At 37.8% G+C, this 12,115-nt stretch overlaps 1 protein-coding gene across 1 annotated transcript in view; it reads left to right on the top strand.

Moving 5' to 3' along the window:
* gpc3 (glypican 3) overlaps window positions 1-12,115 on the top strand; it is a 194,103-nt gene that overhangs the window by 164,643 nt on the left and 17,345 nt on the right. Inside the window, exon 7 of the mRNA XM_067386460.1 lies at window positions 1,543-1,762. Coding sequence (XP_067242561.1) covers window positions 1,543-1,762 — 220 coding nt within the window. The remainder of the gene's footprint in view (window positions 1-1,542; window positions 1,763-12,115) is intronic.

The raw sequence follows: 12,115 nt of genomic DNA, 5'->3' as shown, positions 1-12,115 counted from the left end.
TAATCTCTCAAATATTACTCCAAGTCTATCCAGTAACTAACTAGTTTCCACCCTCCAGATGTTGGCCATTTTACTCAGTATGCTGAAATCACAGTGAAATGAAATATTTGGCTTTTTAGTAATAACAAATTTATTTCATCATGACTTTGTTTGACAGTTTTCATCTACAGTGTGATTGTGATCTGAGCACAAATCCATAAACCTAATCTCATACTGATATATGATGCATGTTTTACACCAGAGATTCCCAAACCTTTTTCTCAATTGAATCTCTTTAACCTAAACTATTTACTTGAAGTAACCCTTGAGATTTTAAAGGGGCCCTAGAATTAAATATTGAATTTACCTCGGCATAGTTAAATAACAAGAGTTCAGTACGTGGGAAAGACATACAGTGAGTTTCAAACTCGATTGTTTCCTCCTTCTTATATAAATCTCATTTGTTTAAAAGACCTCCGAAGAACAGGTGAATCTCAACATAACACCGACTGTTACATAACAGTCTGGGTCATTAATATGTATGACCCCAATATTTGCATATGCCAGCCCATGTTCAACGCATTACACAAGGGCAGAACGTCTGGATCTGTGCACAGCTGAATCATCAGACTAGGTAAGCAAGCAAGAACAATAGCGAAAAATGGCAGATGGAGCAATATAACTGACATGATCCATGATTACATGATATTTTTAGTGATATTTGTAAATTGTCTTTCTAAATGTTTCGTTAGCATGTTGCTAATGTACTGTTAAATGTGGTTAAAGTTACCATCATTTATTACTGTATTCACGGAGACAAGAGCCGTCGCTATTTTCATTATTAAACACTAACAGTCTGTATAATTCATAAACACAACTTAATTCTTTATAAATCTCTCCAACGCTGTGTAATGTTAGCTTTAGCCACGGAGCACTATCAAACTCATTCAGAATCAAATGTAAACATCCAAATAAATACTGTACTTACGCGATTAGACATGCTGCATGACGAACACTTTGTAAAGATCCATTTTGAGGGTTATATTAGCTGTGTGAACTTTGTTTATGCTGTTTAAGGCAAGCGCGGGCTCCGTGGGCGGAGAGCATGAGAATTAAAGGGGCCGCAACCTATATATTGTGCATAGTTAATGATGCCCCAAAATAGGCAGTTAAAAAAAATGAATAAAAAAAAAATCTATGGGGTATTTGGAGCTGAAACTTCACAGACACATTCAGGGGACACCTTAGACTTATATTACATTTTTTAAAAAGACGTTCTAGGGCACCTTTAAGTTAATATTTCAATAATTGTACACATTTTAATGTTGATGGTTCTCTTATTCGGTTAATGATCACCTGACATGCAGGTAAACTAAGAACATTTTGAATCTTTTTATATATTTAATCATTTTGAATTGTTTTTTATTGTTTTTATTTTAAATCTATTTTTCAGTTTTACAGCTTTTGTAGCATATAAGTTCAGCATACGTCTGTGGTCATCAAGGTGTACTGTTTTATTACGTTTTTACACCATTCTCTATGCTTATTGTCTTTTCTCTGTAGCTTTTACGGATGGTGACGTTGCCTGAGAAGCGATGGAAGGCTCGTCCAGGAGGGGGCGCTGCGAGAAGAGACCCAGCCGGACAGGGCCAGGCAGACGAGGATGAGGAGGGTCTAGAAAGCGGGGATTGCGATGATGAAGATGAGTGTACTGGCGTTTCAGGACTCGGGCCACCGAGACGCAACCGGGCCCCGAGACGCAACCGTCTACGCATCTTCTCAGGTCAGTGATATAGCACTCACTTAAACTCAATGCCATGAGTTTTTAACCTGTGCTACTGTAAATTATATTGGCTAATATATGCTAAAGTTGACAGGGCTCAACACTAAGGATTTTTCTATTGGCTCTGTTGGCGTAATGGTTCTACATTTTTACTCGCCCTGCTAAAATTTTCACAAAATAAAATAATGCATAGTCTTCACTGTATAAATTAAATATAGATTAATCCTTATTAAAGTTACAAAAGTTATTCAGTCGAGAGCAGTGAGGGATTTATTTCTTTTTCCTTTGTTGTTTGATAAACATTAAAAACACAGATAGCAGCAGGTTTATTAGACTGCTGTCACTTTAAGACAAAGCGCAGATTCAGTATTCTGATTCACATATGGTTTCTTCTCAACTGTTTAAGTTGTCTTAAGACATATAGAATACTCTCCAAGACAGGCATTTTGACATATTTCGGTCCCTTGAAGCACAACAAGAAGATTCGAAAGAGGTCTCAATTTGGTATTTGCACGCTGTCTGAGAGGCAGCTTTCTGTGCAAGCATGTTTGCGTGTGTGCTCACAAAACTGTCTCAGATTGAATGTTTGAATTGGCAAGACTTGAAAACACATGCAAATGATAAACTTTCGTGACAGCACATAACTGGCCCGATTGGGACAGTGACAGTTCCGTCAACATCCATCATCTTTCACGTTGGCCCCGGGCCACAAGGCAGTCCTTATTGTGGAGCCTTGGTTGCCTCAACTTCATAGGTTACAGGTAGCCGTCTGTTATCAGCGACCCCGTGACCCTGTCATTGTCCAAGGGAACAAACAGGGTACATGGGAGATGTTCCCTTTGATGCAAAACAAAGCACAAAAGAACCAACAAACCATGTTAGTGCAAAGAAACTAAACAGAGGCAAAGAATAACAGTAGAGGGGCAGGAACAAGGAGTTTGATACTGACTGACAAAGCCGGACCAGCTGAGCAAACACAACAGAGGGAGTTGTCGTCCTGGTCGTGTTGTTGTGGCAGAGATTTGGACTCTTTGGGTAGCGCCGCCAGGGGCCCAGGACTAGACTGAGAATCCAACATATAAAGCACATGTGGAAGGACAGGATAACACATATCAGCACTCAAATTCACACAGAGGAAGCGAACCGATGATAAAACATCCAGCATCGAGCGCTGAGGTTTGAATGCTCTCTGAACTGTGAGCCAGTGGTGTTTGTGTGCGCGTCCTCCCTCCCTCTCGCAGAAGATTTACTGCTTTAATTATTAAGAATGAAGAGAATGCGTTTTGGATGCTGGGATGAACAGTTGGCGATATATCTTTCCTGTCTTGGTTTTCTATATCCCTCTCCTCTCTCCAGTCCTCTCTGTTTGTGTGTGTGTGTGTGTGTGTGTGTGTGTTAGGGCAGTGGTTCGCGACCTAAGAATGGATCACAGGATTGTTCTGATAGTGTCGTGGACAGCAGGGCAAAACAATGCTATAATAAAACCATACTATCAGTCATGTTGGGTAGGACATTTACAAGGGAGGAGAAATTAATTCTGTTGATGTCAAAGCTAGTGCTTTCCAGGAGTCTTTCTGCTGTTTTGGCATTTAATTATTATATCACAGTTTAACATGTCTTAAGCTAATACAGTATTTTTTAGGCCTATGGTTGTTCCAAGTGTTAAGTTCCATTGTCTTTTGTCAATAGTGTAGCAATGTATTAAAGGATTGGTTCACTTTCAAATAAAATTTTCCTGGTAATTTATTCACCCCCATGTCATCCAAGATGTTCATGTCTTTCTTTCGTCAGTCGAAAAGAAATTAAGGTTTTTGATAAAAACATTTTGACTTCAATGGTCTCCACTGTTGAAGGTCAAAATTACAGTTTCAGTGTATGTCCTACGCCTTCCCTATTTAAATTATGGAACGAAAGTTTATCAGTGTTACTGTTTTTAAAGATTTGCCAGATTGCAAAGATAAACACTGGGCAGAAAATGTATATTTTTAAAGGTGCCCTAGAACCAGTTTTTACAAGATGTAAGATAAGTCTAAGGTGTCCCCTGAATGTGTCTGTGAAGTTTCAGCTCAAAATACCCGATAGATTTTTTTTAATAAATTTTTTAACTACCTATTTTGAAGCATCCTTAAATATGCACCGATTAAGTGGCTTCGGCCCCTTTAAATCCTTGCGCTCCCTGCCCCCGAGCTCTTGACTATTATACAATGCATTTACAAAGTTCACACAGCTAATATAACCCTCAAATGGATCTTTACAAGATGTTCATCATGCATCCTTCGGATCATGTGAGTATTGTATTAATTTGGATGTTTACATTTGATTCTGAATGAGTTTAAGTCTGTGCTCTGTGGCTAAAGCTAACATTACACACTGTTGGAGAGATTTATAAAGAATGAAGTTGTGTTTATGAATTATACAGACTGCAAGTGTTTAATAATGAAAATAGCGACGGCTCTTGTCTCCGTGAATACAGTAAGAAACGATGGTAACTTTAAGCACATTTAACAGTACATTAGCAACATGCTAACGAAACATTTAGAAAGACAATTTACAAATATCACTAAAAATATCATGATATCATGGATCATGTCAGTTATTATTGCTCCATCTGCCATTTTTCGCTATTGTTCTTGCTTGCTTACCTAGTCTGATGATTCAGCTGTGCACAGATCCAGACGTTCTGCCCTTGTGTAATGCGTTGAACATGGGCTGGCATATGCAAATATTGGGGTCATACATATTAATGACCCCGACTGTTATGTAACAGTCGGTGTAATGTTGAGATTCGCCTGTTCTTCGGAGGTCTTTTAAACAAATGAGATTTATATAAGAAGGAGGAAACAATGGAGTTTGAGACTCACTGTATGTCATTTCCATGTACTGAACTCTTGTTATTCAACTATGCCGATAAATGCAATTTTTCATTCAATGGCACCTTTAACATCTGGCAACCGCAAACCGGCTTGTACAGCAGTCTCTATTATGTCTCCTCTTTTTTTTCTGACAAAGAGATTTTGGTAAAGTTTTTATTTTTAAACTACATTTTAGTCTCGTCTTTTTTCGTCAACAATATTGCATGGTAATATAGTCACAGTTATCGTTTAATGACTTTATTGTCTCGTCTTAGTCATGGAAAAAACAAACATTTTTCGTCAGTTTTCGTTAACAAAATTAACACTGGTTTCAAGTGTGATATGTATGTGCAACAGTTCTATAAACAAGACATTAATAAGGAATAACTGGCCAGTTATTGTTCACAAGTAAAGTACAGCTTAATTCTGCTTCTTTGCTGTTGTTTACGCATTTACAAAAGTTTCAGTTTTTCTATTCAGCTAATATTATATTCATAATTGTAAATTTTGTTGTGCCTGTTTCATGTTTTTGTGCAATCTTTGACCAATATACTTGCTCAAGTGTTGGTTAAATATGTCTGTTTGTTTTAGTATAGAACTTTAAGCCTCTGATGAAACAGGTACATAGATAACAGCAGATAGGCAGAAAGCTGATGACCCAGTAAAACATGCTTCAGCCCTGCTGTCTTTTCATCCCATTTTGGTCGTTTAGGGAGGGGTCAGGAAGTCAGAATGCCAAAGGTTAGGGTTCGGCAGGTTCACTAAGGGAAGTCTTGTCTGTGCCTGGTGCGCTGAGATGGACGACGTGGATCTGGTTTCTCAAAGCTCTGCGGAAGAGACACGGCTTCGGCACTGCACAAGGGTCTGGGGAACGTGACCGAACAACAACTAGGTGCAGACAGGCCGCAGCTCTGGCCTAGACCCCCCGTGAATCAAAGCTGTCAGCCGGCCAGTAATTTTGAGGATGTTCTGAGTGATCTGGATTGATTGATAAATTGTCATCTGGACAGAGATTCCAGGCCTCCTCACCCCCCAGGACTGCCCCCAACCCCCATACCGACCCATGCATTCCAGACCAGCAGAGCTATTCCAGGACACAGGCTGTGTGTGTCGTATGCACACACCCCGAGATACACAGAGCCAGTGCTGAGGTCGTGTCATCTGCCTCACCACACTCACTTTAATGTCAGCCGCCCCGTTTAGACAAGATAATGTGACCAGCAGAGCAGTCCAGCGCTAATCAAAAATTATGCTTTTTGAGAAAGGGTTTGTGCAAGGCAAGTTTATTTATATAGCACATTTCATACACAATGATAATTCAAAGTGCTTTACATATGAAAGGAATTAAAATAATCACAACAGATGCATAAGAAATAAAAATAACAATAAAAGCAGAGAATAAAAATGATTAAAATTATTACTAAATATCTGAATGGAAGAGGCTGATAGAGAAAGGGTTTATATAAAGTTACTTTAGTTGTTTAAACTGAAATATGGATGTCAATATTACTGACATCCATATTTAAAAAAAAAAAAAAAAAAAGTGTGTAAAACTGTGTGGAGAGAGCATGTTCGCATGGTTTCCAGATTGCAAAGATTAAAGGGATAGTTCACCCAAAAATGAAAATGTGATGTTTATCTGCTTACCCCCATCACATCCAAGATGTAGGTCACTTTGTTTCTTCAGTAGAACACAAATGATGATTTTTAACTCCAACCGTTGCCGTCTGTCAGTCAAATAATGCTAGTGGATGGGAACTTCTACTATAAGAGTAAATAAAACTTGCATAGACAAGTCCAAATTAAACCCTGCGGATCGTGGCGACACATTGATGTCCTAAGACACGAAACAATCGGTTTGTGTGAACAGTATTTATATCATTTTTTAACTCTAATACGCCAATACGTCAAATTTTCATTTTTGGGTGAACTATACCTTTAAGTAAAACACGGCAGAAAATTTAAAGGCCCAATGAAGTGCCTTGAAACGCACAGCTTTATTCACTGTGTTGACGTATTTTCCAATGAAACAGGAAGACAGGGCAGATATATCAAGAAGCCCCTCTCCTTTTTATATAGCCAATATAGTGTTTTTGTCTAGATCACAGCTCGGCCGGAGCCGTTGAGCTCGTAAAAACCCAATTTTCCTCATAATCTCTAACCGTTTCTCCTCCATATTGCTTTAAAATATAGCATTGTTTGTAGAATTCAAATGTGTCCAAATGTTTTGTGGTTTGTGCAGACTCACGCATATGATCCACTCTGTGCTCTCATGTCTCTGGACCGGAGCAGACTGAGCTCGCGTTGCGGCGGTTCGAAAATGGACTTCATTTGTGACAATGGAAAGCATATTTACACTGTCTGAATCATTTCCTATCCTCTATATAGTGCGCTATGTGCCGTTCACCATGTAGAAACTAGTAAATGTGTGAACAAATGACCGATTTCAGCCGCAGCTTCATATTTCGGGATGGTTTATAATTATTATTTTTTTCCTGGTCATTATTGTTATTTTTTTAAACAATAAACTGTATTTAATTTAATTTCTGTTTAATTCATAGTAACTACTGTATCTTCTGTCACAGGAAGGAAAGACTAAGATCATTATTTGACACATTATTCAATATATTTTACAAGTATAAGGGTTATTATTGTTAACTAAACCTAAAACCAAAGAAATCTTAATTACTTGAAATAAACATTAACTGAAATGAAAGATAAGTATATAAAAATGTAAACTTAATAGTTTCTAAGCTTTAGCTTAACCTGAGGTATTAAAATAAACACAAAATAAAAAGTTATAGACATTTAAAAGCAAAAACTAAGAGACATAAAAGGCATGCGTGATATTGAGAAATCATGAATAATGTTGAAATAACAGATAATTTTCATTTCATTTCACAAAAAATTACTAAAACTTTTAACTAAAATTACAATGAAAGCAGGAAAAACTGAAAAAATGAAATCTATAATAGTAGTCTACCTCAATGATAAGTGTGTCGATCCCTGAAAAGTACTGAATTTTGCTCTTTCACATGCTTTTGCACTTGAACGGTCAAAACCCGTCCGCTTTGGTGAGCAAAGTACAGTTGGGTGAACATAAACAGTTTGGGGAATATCAGATGTACCTATATCAGTGTATTGGATCTGTGGAAGCATTTTTATTGGAAATGCTTAATGCTTACAATTTAACTAAATTAGATTTTAGTCGACTAATTCTACTGTAGATTTAGTCGACTACAATCTTATGATATTTAGTCGACTAAAACTAGACTAAAACTAAAACAATTTCCAATGACTAAAACTAAATGGCATTTTAGTCAAAAGACTATGACTAAAACTAAATCAAAATTTGCTGTCAAAATTAACACTGGGCGGGACTTCAGATTCTAGAGAGCATTTGATTGGACAGAAGATTTGATGAGAAGCTGAAATCTGCAGTGATGTCATGAAAATCCGTAATCCATTTTTTTAGCGGAAGTGAGAGACTATAAATTTTGAATGCTTATTGAATACGAATTTTGTCATTGTTTTGGAACACACCAGCTTATTCATAACCTTAAGGCTAACATATTCATACCAAAAGCTAAAAAACTTAAATTTTGATTTCACAGGAACTTTAAACTCTTGACATCTGGCAACCGCAAACTGGCTTGTACAGCAGTCGGTATTATGTCTCCTCTTTTTTGTCCGACAGAGATTGTGGTAAAGTTTTTATTTTAAAACTACATTTTAGTCTCGTCTTTTTTCGCCAACGAGACTGCATGTTGATGTAGTCACAGTTATCGTTTAATGACCTTGTTGTCTCGTCGTCTCGTCTTAGTCATGGGAAAAAAGCTTGTCGACGAACATTTTTCTTCATAGTTTTCGTTAACAAAATTAACACTGGTTTCAAGTGTGATACATTTGTTATGCAACGATTCTATAAACAAGACATTAAAAAGAAATAACTGGCCGGTTATTATGTTTATTTTTTCACTGCCAACATAAATAGTTGAAAAAAAGCAAAAGCAGGGTCAAGCGTTGAAACGCCATGGACACAAATAAGCAGAGTGTTACAAAGTGAACCTCCCAATACTTTACAATATGCTTCAATCTGTTAACATTAGTTCATGCAGCTGGTATCATAAACTAACAATAAACAGTGTTCGTTCATTTCTACTTAGTACATTTGTTAGTGGTAGTACATTTTTCTCTACATATTTTTTCTTTTTTAAGCTGTATGAATTTACATGATTGTATTATTGTTGATTACATATACTGTAATTAGTTCATAATAACAAAACACATTTAAATAATGTTAAAAAATGTAATCTTATTGTAAAGTGTGAATGTTCAAAAAAATATCAGCATTCCGGAAATGATGCTCGGCCAATCAAATAAGAGGAATGGATTTTATTTTGCAAGATTGTATTAGATGAGTGGAATTGAAAACTGTTGTGTGTAGTGGTGAGTGTGTGACAGATAAACCAGACATAGACCTGCTCTCTCAGTCTCATCACTTTTAGTTGGGACAGCACGCTTGCACTAAGCCAAACCATAAAACCTCATGCCCTGCTGTCATCACTGCTTTTCATTCTTTATGAGCTTCCGCCCCATTCTATCACACTTTCTCATCTTTTTCTTCATCGAGACCCTGAATGATCACCCCATTTTGTAGTTTAAAACAAAGTATCTCTTTCAGCCCGTCTCTTGCAAGTGCTTTGCTACTTTCCTTACATTTCCCACACTCTCTGTGCTCCTTTAGTTCCCTTCTCATTTTATCAAGGAGGAACCCAGGAGGAGTTGATGAATGTAGCTATCACCGAAAGGCCAAACCCCTGGAGTCGGGGGATTTTCGAGAAGGCCGGTCGAAGTGCGCTGGGCTCCGTAGCCTTGACCACTCCGCCACACAGCATGAGTCCTGTCAAAAGAGCTCTTGTTATTTTCCAGTGCTCAGCAGACGTTTGGTCACTGTAAGTGCTGAGGAGCATTTTTTCTTTGAAGCTCTTTGGCCCTTTATCAGCAGGCGAGGGTTAGCAAAATACAATGTGGAAATATGCCTGTAATGTGAAACATGCAGCTCACTGTGAGAGCCTGGGCAGGGCCCGAGTCTCGGGTCTGCTACAGATTTACTGAAGATATGGAGAGAGTAAGAGGAACGGAGAGGAGAGGAAATTTTGTGATGGATGGTGTGAATTTGTGAGACGAAACGACAGGCACAAGCATTCAAACACAAGCACACGGAGCATACACTACTCTAGCAGCATAAATAGTTTCATCCTTCCTCTGATCTTGAAGCTGGAATGCTAACAGGCTCCATGTGTCACCTCTGACCTCTAGCACCTGATAGGTGAGGAGCAAAGCACACGTTTTCCATTACGGAACATTACAGCACAGGCGCTCTGTGCCACAGCCGTAAACAAGCTGCATATGAGGCCATCCTGCCAAGTGTTAGTAGAATGCGCTGTGTGTCTGTGTGTGTGTACTGATATTCCCTACATTATGGAAACCAAAGGATAGTAATACCCTTGTGGGGACATTTTTTGGGTCCCTATTAGGGAAAACAGCTTATAAATTATTTTAAATTAAGTTTTTTGAAAATGTAAGAATGCAGAGATTCTTCTGTGATGGGTTGGTTTAGGGTTAGGGGATAGAATATACAGTTTTTACAGTATAAAAACCATTATGTCTTTGGAAAGTCCCCATTGAAACCAGTATGTGTGTTTGTGTGTGTACGTGTGAGTTTGTGTTTATGTGAGGAAGTATACATTTATATGAGTGTGTGTGAGTGGGTGGGTTTAATTAGCTCTGCTTTGAGGAGAAATCCTGTCCCCAGAAGCTAGTTAAATATGACAAAACCTCCCTTTTGGGACATTTGAGAACATATTTGGAAAAAAAGATTCATAAACAATTTTTAATTTTTTTTTTATTTTACACTTATGACTTATGCTTTCGTGAACTAATAATGAGCATTTGATGATCTTGGTTAAAATTCATTTATAAATATACTGTTTTTCAGTTGTAATTCAAATTTATTCTTAAAGGGTTAGTTCACCTAGAAATGAAAATTATGTCATTAATGACTCACCCTCATGTCGTTCCAAACCCGTAAGACCTCTGTTCATCTTCGGAACACAGTTTAAGATATTTTAGATTTAGTCCGAGAGCTTTCTGTCCCTCCATTGAAAATGTATGTACGGTATACTGTCCATGTCCAGAAAGGTAATAAAAACATCATCAAAGTAGTCCATGTGACATCAGTGGGTTAGTTAGAAGTTTTTGAAGCATCAAAAATACATTTTGGTCCAAATGAGCTGAAATGAACTGACAATGTGAACCTTATTGTAAAGTGTAACGAAAAACAGTAATATGATTTAATTTACATTATTAAATATTGAGTTAGTCTGTAATATTTATGTTTAGCTTTATGTAAGAACATCATAAGTCTATAGTACGTCCTCATTTATATAAGTCAGGGGTTTCCAAAGTGTGGGGAGGGGAGAAGCGGAGTAGGGCTGGGCGATAGGATTTAGGACTAGGATAGGACTTTTCTATATACTTTAAATGTATGTAAATATATCCGTGCTTAGAGCAGCAAAAGAAACATGAATGAGAAGAAAGAGCGGGGCGTGCTTGATAATGAGTTATTAAAAACACAATAAACTGCAACAGAGAACTGAATTCAGTACTGACAGGCCGCTTTCTTTGGAGCACATCCGAAGTGCATGTGTGCTGAATTCAGTTCATTTTCATGACTTATTGCACTTGAATGGTCCATTACACAAACGTATGCGTCAAAATGCCCATCTTGTGCTAAATAGGATGTTTTGGTTTATACATTTTTGCAATATTACTTGAAACTGTCTTTACTAACTGATAAAAGACTATTTATTAGGTGCACTGAAAGTAATAATATTAAAAACTTCAGCCAATCGTTTATGCGATCATCGTGTAAACGATTGGCCCTCTGGCTTGTCAATCACTGCCATGACGTTCCTTGTGAGAGACGAGCGCGGCTCCAGTAACTTTCCACACTCCACAGGCGCCGCATGCTATATTTTTGTCAGGAGACAGGAGTAACAACTGCAGATTATGAGTTTCCTGCGGTGAGTCCGACATAATGAATCCACTAACACGACACAGCGAATGCCGGTGGTAAACAAACACTCGTGCACGAGTTTTGGGAGGCGCTCCTTTGAAATGAGCTGTGAAGGAGGGGGGCTGTTCTTATGCATGCGCTCATTTCAAAAACTCACTAACAGTCTTTGGATTCTCAGTCGACGAAAAGATCCTCTGTAGCACCTTTAAACACAGTCAGTTATGTCTGAAGTGAAAGTAAACAGTTGGGCGAAATGATCATTATATTGGATCCATGCATAAAATCTTAAAGTGACAACATCCTCATATAGGCTTGTCGTTAATGTTAATCAAACAACAAAAGAAAAAGAAAATCATTTACTGCTCTTGACTGAATCTTTTATAGCTGTATTGAGGATTGTGTACAGTATGTTGTGCTGGA

This window comes from Chanodichthys erythropterus, chromosome 1, assembly GCF_024489055.1.
Source record: "Chanodichthys erythropterus isolate Z2021 chromosome 1, ASM2448905v1, whole genome shotgun sequence".
Taxonomy (NCBI): domain Eukaryota; kingdom Metazoa; phylum Chordata; class Actinopteri; order Cypriniformes; family Xenocyprididae; genus Chanodichthys; species Chanodichthys erythropterus.
Note: the sequence above shows the minus strand (reverse complement) of the source record. Positions and strands in the feature narration are given on the sequence as shown.